Raw genomic sequence first — 15,624 nt, forward strand, 5'->3', positions numbered from 1 at the left:
CAGAGCTGTGTCTCTACAAGGGCTCATACCATAATAGCTGTGTTAGCAAAAGAAAAAAACTCAACCACCTTAACCAGCATAGCTCTGTGGTGAGCTGCCTAAGTGTAAATCAAGCCTCGTTAAAGGCTTCCAGAAAGCGCTCCTCTGGTTCGAGGCAAAACGGTGAATTCGGCTCCAGAAGGAGTTCACCCCCTTCCCTGCTTTTGCACACTTTTCTTACAAATGTGCTACCTGCACATTTCTTGCGTCTCATTTCCAAAGACCCGTTTAAAAATAATATTGTCAAAACAGTCATGACTTTGCCTGAACTAAAAGACTTTCTGTGTAGAGCCCTCAGTGTCACCCCCAGCTGACAGGAAGACCACTGATTCATTTTTCTTACACCCTGTATTTGCTCGTGTGACAGCTTTGCTCTTTCTCCAAGCTTTCCCCAAGAAACGAGGGTGTTTCTAACAGCCACACCTGTTCTTGGTGACAGGTAACGTATTGCTTGCCAGCAGGCACTCATTCACTTCTAGAAAGCGGATAGCACACTTTGATATACACGCTATGAAAAGAGTGAGTCTGATGGAAAGACAGAAAAAGGAGCGAGTAGCTCTGCCATGCCTCCTGTCGTTCTGCATCACCTTGGGCAACTCAGCAGCTCCGTGCCCCGCTTCGGCCGTCTGTAAGAGCCAGGGAAAAGCTTTGCCTGCTTCCTTCTGCTCTGGAATTGTTTTAGTTCGTTACTGTTCCTCCGCACTGAACGAGCAGAGTCACCGGACGAACAAATGTTATTGTTGTTATCCCTTTAAACTGAAAGTGGATTGAAGGAATAAAAGTAGATGCATGGTCTGTTTTGGCAGATGTCTTCCAACAGATGGGTGTCTATGGTCGTCTTTATAAGAGCTGTCTGCTGTCTGTGATTCAGACCGTCTAAGGAATGCCATGAGCGTGGAGTAAATGGACAGCAAGTCTGGGAAAGGACTTTATTGTGGTTTAGAAGCTTTCAATTCCCAACTGCATGAACAAGTTCTTTTTTTCAAGTAGTTCTGCCAGTATTTCAAAACTATCGTTGCAAATTGCTTGATGCCTTCTGAAAACGAAGCGCTTTCTGCTGATAACAGCCCGCTGCTTACATCTTCAAACGGTGGCATGCCTTCCACCAACAAATCACCAGGACTGGGCTTTCTTGTCTTGGTGCACGGGCTGCTGGTGGGACCCTGCCCACTGAGGCACGGAGCAAGCTTTCACGTACCCATCCTGCACTGTCAGTTCTTGGCGGCGGTGCCTGTGGTCTCCTAATGGAGTCTGCATGTTCTTTTGAACAGGAAACGCTTTGTAACACAACTTGCCTGTGGGCACTTACTGCACCAATTAAAGATTCCTGAGCTCGAGAACAAAGAGGTGCCAGTGGAACTATGGTTTTAATCACTTGATTCATTTTCTTCCTTCCTCCACTGCTGATTTTAGATGTATGTGTGTTGTTTTTTTTTCTCACTTTGCTTTGTTTTGCATGTTTTTAGGTGGCAGGACAGCCATTCAGAAGAACTATTGGGAAAATAGCATTTTTGAAAAAGGGCTGAATTTTCAAATAGTGAATAACTTCAAGAGGTGAAGAGCAACATCAGATGCCAGTCTGCCATAACAACACAGATACGTAGCTCTTATTCAAGTATGCAGCTATTTTTTTCTTCCTGACAGTCCATGTGAGTTTTAGTAACATGAGTTAATTAAATGCTTAACTGTACTAGGAGAAAGGATAACACAATTCATTTTATTAGTGGTAAGCCGAGGTACAGAGGAGTAAAATTATGTTGCTGAAAGACCGTGCTCAGACACAACCCAGGAGACCTGCCTCTTGATAGAATGATCCTTCTAATTCCTACCAGCAGACCACAGGCTCTGGGGACAAAGCCACCTTTTTGTTCTTTTTTTCATATCACACCTAGCAAAAGCAAGACTCCGGAACATGAATGGGGGACTTAGATCCTAACACAAGCATACAATAACAATGATCCAGAAATAAAGCATGTAGTGTACCCAAGGAGTGGCATCGAGTCCCAGCAGAGAACAGAAAATCTGGAATAAAGTGAGTCAGAGCATCAGGAATGAGTCTGATGAACACCCTGATTTGCTAGAGTGCTTGAACAAAACACGGTGGCGAACGTACATGCTTCACTCTTAGTCAAACGCTGTCTGAGCAGAAATGACCACACCTTCTATGAAAAGTAGTTCTAATTAAGAACAGAGCGTGGCTTTTTTTGGTGCAAACTGTTGCCTTTACTGAACGACAGCCCATTTGCAACATGCAAATGCCCTCCTGTCTAAAGCACCAGGAAACAGGAACGTTTCCCCCCTGCCCCGGATCGCTCTTCTCCTCCGTGCATTTGATGAGTGTAGATGCATGATGAAGATAAATATAAATCAAACCAATTCGTGTTCCCACAGCCACCATCTTCTGTGCTTCCTGGCCAGGAGATCAATACAGTGCTAAAATAGAAAGGCAGCTTCTCTGCAGCTGGCCGGATCCCTGATCTCTCTTAGTGCTGCTCCGCTGCTCTATAATGCACGGAGGGTGTAAATTGCCTTCACCTTGCAGCTGAGGTTCCCCCAGCACAGGGAAATCCCCAGCTGGCACCAAGCTGAGGGGGCCGGTGGCTCTGTGCCACCCTTATCATGCAGGGACTGGGGAGGGTGCTGGTGCCATGCTGCCACCTGAGCTGAAACCCCAAAAGACTTCTGGCTTTGAGGTGGGGACAGTGCCCTGCAGACAGCAGCAGAGCATCCTCCTTCCCCCAGGCTGTGCTCACTCTCTCCTCTCACCCACACACGTGTCGGTGGATGCACGCTCCCGAGGCACCTGTGGGACCGGCGCAGATGCAGAGTGGGCAGCAAGAGACCAGCGCTGGCAGAAAGGAGGTCAGAGCCCAGCTGCTGCTGATGCAGGGCCGACACAGGAGCTTTGCTTCCCCGGGGGAGCTGGGGTTTCCTGGAGGTGCTCGGCCCTGGGCCTGACAGCTACGTGGCTACGCAGAAAAAGCGGCTCAGAAAAGATTTTTCCTGTCCACGGAGGAAAGAAGAGATTTGCATTTGATTTCATGCCACCGTGGGTTCAGACTGTGCATTTTCTTGCAGTTGAATGAAAGAAAGAACACAAAAAGTAAAAGGAGAGACCTGGCACATTCCGAGTAAGGGCAATGGTTCCTGTGGTGGCGAGCAGAACTCCCAAACTAACAGGCTGCTTGTAGTGAAGGTGATTGAAAGTGCCGGGTGATTTACAGGCACCACACTGCACACCCTGCAAATTCATTTTCTGAAGAACTATCTGCTGCATCTGAAATTTTCTGTGAAATACATGAATTCACTCTAAAGCATCTCTGCTGATCGGCAGTCTGATTAACCACTACACACCATCTGCCTTGCTTCTCTCCTCCCCATTAAAGATTACTGGTGCACCAAAAATAATTTAGAGATCCTGTATCAAACAGACAGTTCTGGCTGTCAGATGTGGTTAGATAGCTATCGTTTGAATAATGACAATCATTTTTCTTTGTAAAGTATAAAGTGCACAACATGACAGCCGAACCTAAAGGAAGGACTGAACCCAAGGCAGGCAAGTTGGTAACATCCAAGACAACAGCTACACGTCCGTTTGGTTGTATAGGGGAAGACCTAACCCTGTGCTTTACAACAAACCTCTACGAGGCACTTGCAGATCGTGTCGCACCAGAGAGCTTTGTCTGCGATGCATTTCCCCTCCTGTTGCTCTTGTCACACGATCTCTGTCTCTCTGTGTCCCAGATGGGGACTGCAGCACCCGGCGGCTGAGCAGCTGCCCCGGGCTGTGCAGCAACCCCAGGCTCTGCAGCAGGGGCACAGGGCACGGCCACTGCCCCCAGCCCCCGTCACCCTCACTCTCCCCCCTGCCCCTACAGAAGTCAGCACCAATGGATTTGGGATGGTGTTGGAAATAATTATATTTTTTTAACAGGGCTTTTGCTTTAAATAGCTAAGCCAATTGTTCTGAACGTCCCGGAAGAAGGCAGCTCTACTCAGTAAGGTTTTGTGCTTGGTGGTGTAGCTTTTACCACTGTGGCTGGCTCTGGTTATGAACAATATGAAAATGAGGCCTCATCTGAAACATGCTGAGCACTCTCTTTTCCTGCAGTATTCACTTCATTTGAACTAACTAATCACTTCTTGCCAGCATTACCTGTTGTGTCCCGAAGGTTTTCCTGACCATGGCTCATCCTCTCTCCCAAAATATTCCCAACAGCAATGGGTCTCTGAGGCAGAAGTGAGTAACAACAGCTTCTCTGCCAATCTTTCATGAGTAGTCCTTTCCTCTGGGGATTTCTCTCTACCCTTTTTCATATCAAAAAGTTACAGATCTGTTTATATTGTTGTTTTTTTTTTGACAGAGAGATGGTGTCCAGAGGAATATGTATATAGAGATACACATATGGGAGGCAACATCCAACCTGCACCAGGCTCCCTGCTGGCTGCTTTTCCCAACGCAGCCTCTAGGACTTGAGGCTCCAGCCTTTCTTCCAGCAGCCCCACACTTTGCCACTTGGCCTTGGAGAGGTAAAGTGAGAAATTGCAAGGGGGCTGCACAGGCTGGGCAGGGCACCTGCTGCCCTAAGGTAGCACAGGTAAGAGGAGAAAAGGACAAAGGTCTCCTTCAAACAAAGCACGTGACAGATCTCCACATCTGCAGTACGGCCATAAACGTGTCACAGACACGCTGAAGTTGTCACTAAGGTACCCAGTATGGCTGGCACCAGGTGTGCAGCTGCTATGCGCAGAGCTCCTTGCACACAGCACAGGCAAGCTGAGCAGACAGGCAAATGTTTGCCATCACCTGCCTTAAGGTCCTCGCTGTTTCGGCTATGCTGATGATGCTACTACAGTCACATGTTTGACAGTAATCCTCCTGTGGAGGTGGGACTGGCTGTTATCTTTACATGGCAGGATGCACAGAGAGATTAGACATGCTAAGCCTCGATCTTATGTGCCCCGTGGAGCAGTGAAGACTGAGGAAAGAACAAACCATGGGCTCAGAAAGAAGGCCAAATATCTTTTCTTTTTTTTTTTTTCAGCAGTAGCAGAGAAGAAAATAGTGAAGGGCCCTGCCAGCAATGGCAGTTTGAAGAAGTAAATAGAAACAGTAATTGTGTTATCTATGAGATGTTATTCTTGGTCACTTCCAGGAGAGCTCAAACAATGGGACACTGTACCCTCTGTGAGAGGGAACAGCTCCAGGAATGAGGAACTGAGGGAGCAGGGCTCGTCCCAGGTCACACAATAAGTTCATGGCAGAGCTGAGAATAGAAGCAAAGCCCAGAACTGCAGGGCTGTGCGTTAACCACGAAGGCAGAGGACGAGAGCTGAGAAGAGGAGGTCAGAACTACAGAGAGGGTCGAAAGCTGGACTGTCAGCAGAAATATGGAGAAAGAAGAACAACGAGGAGGGAGGAGGAAGATGGGGGAAGGGAAGAGGAGAGAAGGGAAGCGAGAGACACCGAAACAGCCATTGCCTTGGAGTCTGTACACCAGTGGCACTGCAGCACGCTCATGCCAAGCCTAGCTGGGGAACCATCAGCTCAGCATCTATCCATGAAAAATCACAGCAAGGCCTTACAGCTCACTTTATCTCGGAATAGCTTTCTGGATAAAAGGGATTTGAGGGTAAAGCCTCCATAATCCTTTGGGTTTGGTTTCTTTTAATACTATAAAGCACAAAAATAAACTTTCTAGTTAGGAAAAATATGGCTTTTGTTATGTTCTGAGTCATTTTCCCCCAGCAGCAAACAGAGTGGCTTTTCAATTCAAGCCTTGAACATTTCAGAATCAAATGTTTTGCAAAGTCCTAAAGTAAATCACAGTTTTCCAAGTCAGACTTCTAACTAATGTAAACTCACTGAGGTCAGTAAGGAGGCTGCATGTAACCAAACTCACCTTGCTCGACTTGAGTGGCAGAATTGATAAATTAATCTCTAGTCTGAGATCAGTTTGGAATGACCCAGTCAGCCAAGCAGAAGCCTGGAATTTCATTTCTAACTTGCTGCTATTCTGCCTAATGGCTCACAGGTCAAGCACATCCCCTGTGAGCCATGCTCTATTTACATGTTTCTGGCCTGATTCAAAACCCATTGAAATTAATTTTGCAGTCCATTTTGGGAGTTCATTTAAGTGGACTTTGGCTCTACTCTGAAGTCTGCTAGCTTTAACTTCAAGTTTCATTCTTTTTATTTCTTTTACAAGGTTTGTACCGAGTATTTGTAGAGATGTGGAAGAAGCTCTCATTTTCTCATAGTAAAGGTACCTCAGAACAGAGTGTTCAGTTTTATCATCAGAAAGATTATCTTGCTTTCTTATCATGCCCTATTCCCTGACGGGAAGTGAATTTTTCTTAGCTGTTTTCTTGCAGATCTAGCAAATCTACTCCTAAATCAAATTCGCAGTTAAAGCCCAATTCAACACTCCTCTTCAGACAAGGATACTAGTAAAAACTCTCCAGATTTTACAGTCATGGCACTCAAAATGTGTCACCTGCATTTCAAACAGAGAGAAACGGCCTCAACTGCTCAACTAACAGGCTCTACTCTGCCCACAAAAGCAGCAGTGAAGACTGGGAAGACTGTAGATGACACAACCACAGAGCACTCAATACCTGAATCTAAGAAAATGAAACTTCCATGGGCACAATTTCACAACTCTAGGTAGGTAACTACAGGAAAAATCCCAGGCCACTGGCTGTTTGCAAACCACAAAGCTGTGCACATTCATGGGATCAAATCATGCATGCAGTTACCTAGACTGTAAGGACAGGAGCAGTGAATATATGTGAGAATCAGGTCTGTACGCTATGAATAAGAGCACCATATATTTGCAGCAATACATCCAGCAACTGCACTCTGCTCCACTAAAATCAATGTAGGTTTTGCTGCTCGCCTTTATGATTGCAGCGGCCAGCTGCAAATACTAACTTTGCATTGATTTCCTCTTGCAAGGAACAGCAACACTACTTTAATGAAAGAACCAATCAACCAGTTTGCCAATAGCTCCCTACCTAAGAATAAGCAGGATATGTTCAAAGAAAGCTTTACTCTAACTTATATTCATTCCTACAGGCTAAATCTGCTGGGCTCACCACAAAGAAACAGCATTGTTTTACTTATCAATGTCCTACTGTTCATCTAGAACATCTGCAATAGTTTTGCCTGCAGCACTACCCCATTCATTACAGGCCTTGATAGACTCTTCAATGGGCTTTTTTTGGTACAAAATGTACAAAAGCGTTTTACAGAGTGGACTTTGCCCTGATATGAATAATAAAAAATAATTTAAAAGTGCATTTTGTTTCAGTTTCTCCATTTTTCAAACTAATGCTTGGCAAAAGGAAACAAAATGGCAACAGCTTGAAACCTGACAGCTCACTCCATGTCACAAAGCAAGACTGAAGGTTTCTGCAGAACACTCTTGTTTTTTTGCTCATTTGCCAGAGTCCATTGCCATCTACCAAAAATGCAACTGATGAAAGACCAAAACTTACTTTTATGAGCAAACAGCAAATACACATCAAAAGAAGGCCACATTGTTTTTGTGACAAGGAACAGGTGGGATCTCTAAGTCACGAACTTTCCCCCTCCCTCCAATGAACCCATACAAGTGATGAGCAATGCTTACCGTCGTCCAGGTACGCTTGGTCCAGGTTCTGTTCCTGTTTAATAGTGACTCCAGCTGGTAATACTTCTTTCTGGTCACTGACTGGTGGTCCATTTTTCGCTGCTCGTTGGCCTGAAGCTGTCTGCTGCTGGATCACGGTAGGATATGAACTCGGACTTAACCTTTGTGCTTGACTAACTTGGGGCTGGCTGGGTCTTGCAACATTGGACGTGAAATTTTCACAGCACATGATGTGCTGAAATTCCTGGTGACTTCCACACCTCAGCTGCTGGTTGTTTGGAGAATAGTGAATCACTGGAGAGGACTGCTGGTTGCCTGGAGAGTGGTGGAGCACTGCTGAAGTTTGGCCTGGGGAACCAGTGTGCACCAGCACCGACCTATGGGCATCTGAAATAGCAACCGGTGTAGCCATCAGACTGGATTGCTGGTAGCCCAGTTGGCTTGGGCTAAGGCTCTTGCTTCTTTGGTATATTACAGCAGCCGGATTCTGCTGATGGTATCGCGAATCAGGAGAAGAAAGGCCTGAGCGCAACTGCTGGCAGGGAGCCATAGTGGCCACAAGACAGGAAGGGGATTCGGTGACCATTGTGTGCTGTGAATAGTAGGGCTGTGTGACTGTTCCCAGACCACTGTGTACTGTATTGCAGATTAAGGCTGGATCATAGTCATCAATGGGCTCTGTTTTGATTGATGGTACTAGAACAAAGCATGCAAAGGACGTTATTTGTAACAGGCTGATGAGGAACAGAGAGGTTTTCCTTGGAGTAAAAAGAAACTTAGGCCATTTACAAGATTTGCATGTGCAAGCTCATATCTCACAGGCATTGAGCTTAATAAATACGCAAACAAGGGAGGCTTTCTCTTGAAAGAGCTTTGTAGTAAGATATTCCTGAAAATCTTTAATCAACTATTTAACCACAAATTTCTGAAATTTGTAAAGTGCAATATTTTAGCTCATATATTAACTCATTGAAGGGCCATTCTGAAAAATATGCAAAATAACAAGCCCATAGGTGTTTCTTGTAGTACTTACATCTCAAAGCAAGACTGAGTAAATAGAAATCCTATGACGTAAACAACTACTAATTTTTCTGTCAAACATTTAGCTAGTGACCAAACGCAGTATCTAATTATTTTAGGGCTTTCTTTTAGTTCCTTTGTTACATGTAACTTCCCCAGCAGAGAGCTGACGACCTCTCGGACACCATCATTTAAATGACCATGATTTAGTAGAAGTTGTATGAATCTTGGTGTGGACAAATGATGGTCCTCTAAAGACAAATTCTGACATTTCTAATGCTTATTCTGTCAAATCTTCACTAAAATTTGATACAGAAATACCACGCAATGGAAACCATATAATGGTCATGCAACAGGATTATTTTGGGGAAGTATAAGGTTTTCTACTCTGAAGTGGTCTCTTTCAGAGATTGTATTGAAATAGTATTGTACTCCTCAATACTGTTCTCCTATTCCACAGGAGAACAATTTAGCAACTATATGAAACCTTTGTATCAGTGATGTTCTAATACAGTTCTTAAATTTGGGGAGAGAACCAAAAATTTTTATAGGCTGGAGGAGACTGAAATAAGAACCAGAATGAATGTTTGCCTGTCCTTAGAAACCAGCCAAATTAAGACATCATTTTAAAGCTTGCAAAAAATCTGGTACTATTATTTTATGCTTTCTGGTTTCCACAAGCACAATACTCCAATTTTCTCACAATATTTTTATCCCAGCCAAAGCTGAGAAATTCTGGGAATCTCATTAGTAATCCTGTTGCGTTTATTGTGAGATTGCTCACCAGTTCCCAAGAGGAAGAACATCAGAAAAGCATTCATATTTTTCTCAACCAGCCTCATTCTGAAGAATATATATTGCTCTTCTTCCTCCTTACCAAGCCCTTGTTACATTTTCCCAGATCTGATGTTATCTTAGTGTCGTACACGTCAACTGTGTACTGCTCCCACTGAAGTTGCTGGCAAACTCCCATCAAGTGAATATGGCAGAATCAGCTCATTGCCAAGATAACTGTCCCCTTAAACTTATGGGAAATTCCTGATCCTAAATCACAGGCACCCTTTAAACCAAACAGTAGCTGAAGCTTAGCTGCACTCAACTGAATTAAAACAGTAAAATTTAGATTCTCAGGTAATGGCAACAAAATAACATAGCAGAAAATAAAATCTTGCTCATGAGAACAAGGCAACCACTTGCTCTGTCCTTGGCAATTACCTGGGTGATAGGTAAAATGCTGGGGCTGGCTTCTTTTTCTTTTACCATTGATGACATAAAAATTCACCTTCACAGGTGTGCGAATGTGCTTGTTCCGGTACTCTGGTATTTCTACAAAAAGCATGCTCTGAAACAATGAAAGGTGACAGTGCAGAGTTAGTAACTGAGGCCGACAGCAGATTGTTGGGTGTGTCTCTTGCATTATGTGTTCAGAGATACAGGAAGAGAAACCTCCCAGTTCATCCCTACAAAGAAGGGTATGTGAGGAAGAAAGGAAAAAAGGGCAGATGGTGAAAAACTGCCAAGATTTTTGGTATTATGGTTTCTATGTACTGCATCCTCTGCGGTACTTGATGTTGTCCTGAACTTGGAGAGAGAAGTCTTAGCTACAAATAAAACACACAGAATGGTGGTAAATACAGCAGTGCTGTTAGCCATTCTGTGCTTGATAAACAAGTATTGTTGGCAAACTCCCATCAAGTGAATGAAGTGGGATCAGCCCACTGCCAAGATAACCGTCCCCTTAAATTTATGGGAAATGCAACAAAATATTTCCTTATGGCAAATGCAACAAATATTGCAGATTTCCCTCCGTGTGTTAGAATAAATTAGATTATTCTATAGGCTTCTTACTTATAGACAGCCGGATCCTGCTTCCACGGAAATTAACAGCAAGAGTCTCATTCTCTTCCGCAAGGACAGGCATGGCCCATGGCAATGCAAGTGCTAGCTCCTAAATGCACTGAACAACTACAGTACGGTCCCATTAAGCAAAGGGAACAATGAGGCCTATTCCCTTGAAAGATCAATGTTAATTTTAAATACTATAGTGCAAATCCTGTCCTCCCCAGCACAGAGCACCCAAGACTTCCATACAGGCAAAAGGAAGTCAGTATAGCCAGCATCCTGCAGAGGACTCTTTCAAAACTGGGCTGATACAATAGAGTCTTCTGCATGAACACAAAATCTAGCAGTTATTCAATTTGCTGTGGGTTACTGCTAAATGAATAGTTTCTTTTTCCAACACATCTACTGCTGAAGCATTTGACATTTGGTCATCACAGCAGTCAGATAGCTGCTCTTTCTGCTTTTGAGACGCTCTTTGAAAACTATCCCTTGAATACAAGTTGCTGTCTGAGGAGCTCAACGAGAGGACATCCAATGTTTTGCATACTTACAGGCTGGCTCTTATCTTTATCCACTGTTGCCTCCATTTCCCAGATCTGCTGTCCATCTGGAAGAATATTACAGACAGTATTAATGTAACTGTTTTTTTTTTATCATTAGGCTTGACTTAAAAAGTAAAAAAAAAAAAATCAAGGACAAATTAAGGACATCAGGTCAGCAAAACTCTCAAAATTTACTTAATTTCAAGAACCTTCCCAGTTATAACCAAAAGGAACAGCATTTAATTTAAACACATCATTGAACACTTCTCTCGCCAGGAAAAGACTTACGTACATATTAAAATTAAATGTTTATGTAGAAATTAAGCAAACCGAGGAATGAAACATTCTGCACAGGTGCACCATCTGCTTTTTGCCAGACTTGATTTCAGCCAAATTTACTTGACGGAGGGCACCAGAAGGTCAAATAACTCATTAATGGTCATAGTGGGTCAGGGGCTCAGCAAACGTTTTGCTGTTTCAGGCTAACGCAGCTCCCCACTGGTGTGGTAGGAGACAGGCTGGGTGGAGAGGCGAGGAAAGGACTAGATGGAAATCCAGCTCTGGCACTGGTTGCATGGAGACTGAAGCACGCAAACTGAGCTACTTTGGGGCTGACTCGTAGAGCTGGTGCACAGTGAACTGGCAGATGCTCTGAATTCTCACCGGAGCTTAGGTTTTTCTAGAAGTAGTTCAACAGGGACAGATTCTTGCCGTAATTGGGAAACCAGATACGTAGGATGCTTGATTTCTGTTTGCATGCCTTCTCACTATTGATACTCATTTCTCAGATGTGCAATATGAAACCTCAGCACACGATACCAAACAACACAACTCCTCTGATCAAGGAACAAGCCCAGCACCTCCACCAGTGGATCTGCACCTCTGTGCTGCCACCGCTGTTACAGAAAAGCCACCAGCAGCCCTGCCTGAAGTCCCTGCACAGGACCAAATAATCACCTGGCTTGGAGTAAAAGCACCTCATGATACGTACAACAGCCTCCAGCCCACAGGAAGTCTTCCTGCTCTTAATTACACTGTAGCTCGTACCCATTCTGAGTTACATAAAATGGTATTTATAAAGTAAAATAAAATATAATCCCCTTGTATGTAATGCCAAAGTAACCCAGTGCTGTAAGTACGTGAGCAGTCACAGGACATTTGTACCCAGACAGGGTGCTTCATCTGGCTACAAAGGTTTCTTAAATCTACTGTCGCTCACACTTCCCAGAACTATTTCTTAGCAATGCTTTCCTTATTGGTTTTTTAGATTTTAATCTCTACCCCTTTGATTTTAAATTCTGCTGAGTCTTCTAGCCAATCCATTTTCAGAAGAAAAATACCAATGGGAAAAAAAAAAAAAAAACATCGCCTCGTACCTTTCTGAAAGTTTGATTTTAAAACAAACAGGGGACACGTAGCCAGGCTAAGTGACGGGCTCTGAAGTACCGCAGCCGCTGGGCTGGTGTTTGCGTTAAAGGGGGGGGAATCGCGGGGGTTCCCCTCCTGCTTCCCAGGTCTGGCAGCACAGGGTAAAGGCTCATAAAAACGCTTCTCAGAGGACTTTTTATTTTTCCCGATTCTTGGAAATTCTGCAAGAGCTGCTTTTGTCCTCTGTTATTTAAGCACTTCTGCTTCTGGCGAAAAGGGAAATGAAAGAGTATTTTTAAATGCATTTTGCATTTTTTCTGTTGCTTTCTCTTTGTTCTCTGCTCCGCAGACAATGAGCTGACAGATGTGCTTGGCTCTCGGGACAGCATCTCCCGGAGAAGGACTCAAGCTGCTGCTCTGCACCACAGACACTCCATCGCTCCGTCCCCGGGTCCCAGCATGCCCAGTGAACCTGGCAGGACCGTGCCTCCCCTGGTGTCCCATCCCCAAGAAACCTCTGCTACATTCTGGCCCCCCAACACTCAGAAGGAGGAGGAGGTTTTCCCTGGATCAGTTGCCTACAGTGTGCCCCTCCCTCCCTCCAATCCTGCCCAGTCCCTTCTTGCTTGCACGCACGGACAAAACAGCACCGCTGCAGCGTGACGTCCAAACACCTTGCTCCGGTGCCGCCACAGCATTTTGGTGCGCAGAGAAAACGCAAAATAACTCTGACTTTTCTCTCTTTTCAGCGTCTCAAGTCCCTCCCCTGTGAGTCAGTTGCCTTCTCCACGCTAGCATGTGGATCGGTGACGGCAGGCGGGGAGGAACGGCCAGAGCGAGCGGTGTAATTAGAGCCAGCAAGCCTCTCGCCTGGTTTGCTGTTTAGCCCTAACATCCCAGAGGACCGCTGTGCAAATGAATGGAAAGTATTCCATTATTTAATAATAGGCATTTGCTTCGGCCACTGCTCTGGACTGTTCCAGGTTAAATCCATGCCCCTCTTAATGCAGCTAATGCTTCAGCCGTGGCTGGATTGGTAAACACTTCGGGAGAGTGGGTGGCTGTGGCTTTGATCCTGCAGATACTAAATGCACCGCCTGATGACAGGACAGTTAATATTTAATGGGGGATTCCCCTTCGAGATGATTTTTGTGAAAAGAGACCATCACAATAGGTGTTAAGGAACCTCCTTACATCCCCAAAAACAACCCCAAAAGAGAAATTTTTATAGTCCTTTGAGGAAGAGGTGGGAAAAGAAAACCAGAAAATGTGACAAAATAAGAGCTGTAATAGAGACGTGCATCAGGAGCAGTCTAAGCAATGCAGTATGAAGATGTCCTGACAGCAAGGCCAGCCACGTGGGAATACTTGACAGTGTTTTTCCTCCAGGCAGAATGTTTTCATCTTTGTTCCTGTACTGCTAAATTCAAACAGGCTGTGCAGATGCAGCAGCACTAACTTCGCATAGAAGGTAGAAATCAAAAGGATTTCCAAAATGCAAAAAATAAAGGAGAAATAGGCCTCAAAGTCATCTGCCGTACTCATGAGGCCTGTGAAGCATATGCAACCACAATCACAGTTGATTTGGTTTAGTAACTGAGCCACTGAAATTGCACTAAAAGCTAATGAAGCCAACCATAAAAATCAAATGATGTTTAGGCTGAGTCCAAAGTCTAGGGGGATTAAGAACGAGAATAAACCCAACCGAACTAGAAATAAATGTATTTGGGGTTATCATCCTAATGATGATGGATGCTTCTGTCTGGATATATTCATGCTTGCAGCAGGCTAAACAGGTTCCTAACAAATCTGTCAGCAGCGCTGGCCCTGTTCTTTAAGCTCCGAAGCCCTGTTGAATATAAGCACTCCGCAGCTTACTTGCTGACCTTTATGCTTAACCATCATGATGTGGCTCCACCTGTCTCACTGCTTCACTTTTATAGTTATGAATGTACAAACTTCAGTTCGAGATAATCAGTATTTGCTTTTCCTTTAATCCCTCTGGGCAGGCATGCTACAGTGAGCTTTTGGCAGAAGGATACGGGAAGCTGTGAATAAAATGAAAAATACAGGCACGTGCAGAAATACCTCTCTGCTTTAACCTATCCTTCCATAATCAAGAGTAAATCTTTTGATTACTCCCACTCAGACAGTTAACAGACAGCAGGAAGAGTAAATTAAGAAGAATCCTAAGGTCCACCTGTAGGACAATTAAAGGAAATTTTGAACAGAGAAAACTTGCACCAAACTGTCAGCACATTTATAATTTTTTAAACGTGCATAAATAAGAGTCATTTTGAGGGAGCGGAAAAGTAAAGTGAATGTTTCAAGGAAGTCATCAGCAAAAATGTGATTTTTACTGTAAGGATGTGCTAAAAACCACACTGCTGATACGATGGTGGAGCACGGACCTGGTACAAAAACAGCATCATGACGTGCATGCTCAGGAGCAGGCCCTTTCCTCCAGCACCAGGGTTGCGACCCAGGTGGTGCCTAAACGCCGCATGTGCATTTTGTTCTGAGCAGGAGGCTGGGCTCAACGACCTCCGGAGGTCCATTCTGGCTTTAATTATCCCATAATTCTGTCATGCCACATACGGGATAAATGACTGGTCCTCTCCCTGCTTGCAGACAGAGAAGATTAATCCCCAGCTTTACTGGTAACTTAATATAAAGTCTACAAGTACAGATAATTGCTTATTGTGTATAATTAAACCTGCACTAACAGTGGAGAAGTAAGGAAACTACAAAAGTGCAACAGCATCATTTTTGCTGAAGTATTTTAAAGATGCAGAGAGCGTGTGCTGGGCTGTCCTGGGAGGGATACGTGCCAGCCAGAGCACTGCAAGGATGCCCTGGTATGTGCAGCGATCACGTGGGAGCTCCGTGCCAGGTCCACGTGTGTGGTGTGCCTCAAATTCCACCTCCCCAACGGGGAATTCAATCCATGTCTCTGAAAAGAGCGGTAGTTCCACTCAAGATGATAAAATATTTTTGGACGTGGACCCTGAGGTCTTACCAGCCACGGCTGCCTCACGCAATATTTTTACTGTTGTGGTTCCCTGCTCGTTTAATGGTTTGTCTTAGTTGGCAAGTCTTTAACACCACAGGTCAGTTAAATGTTCAGGAAATAGAGATTTTTGTGCTGCTTCAGGGCTATGAGACTTAGCATTAAACCC

At 44.5% G+C, this 15,624-nt stretch overlaps 1 protein-coding gene across 9 annotated transcripts in view; it reads right to left on the bottom strand.

The window, feature by feature from the left end:
* The window catches only part of NFATC2 (nuclear factor of activated T cells 2), a 94,995-nt gene that overhangs the window by 22,590 nt on the left and 56,781 nt on the right, over positions 1 to 15,624 (bottom strand). For all 9 annotated transcript variants that reach the window (XM_068700289.1, XM_068700286.1, XM_068700287.1 and 6 more), the window contains exons 7-9: positions 11,087 to 11,142; positions 9,909 to 10,035; positions 7,674 to 8,369 (exon numbers count right to left, since the gene is read on the bottom strand). In XM_068700289.1, coding sequence (XP_068556390.1) covers positions 7,674 to 8,369; positions 9,909 to 10,035; positions 11,087 to 11,142 — 879 coding nt within the window. The remainder of the gene's footprint in view (positions 1 to 7,673; positions 8,370 to 9,908; positions 10,036 to 11,086; positions 11,143 to 15,624) is intronic.

This window comes from Anas acuta, chromosome 16, assembly GCF_963932015.1.
Source record: "Anas acuta chromosome 16, bAnaAcu1.1, whole genome shotgun sequence".
Classification (NCBI taxonomy): Eukaryota; Metazoa; Chordata; class Aves; order Anseriformes; family Anatidae; genus Anas; species Anas acuta.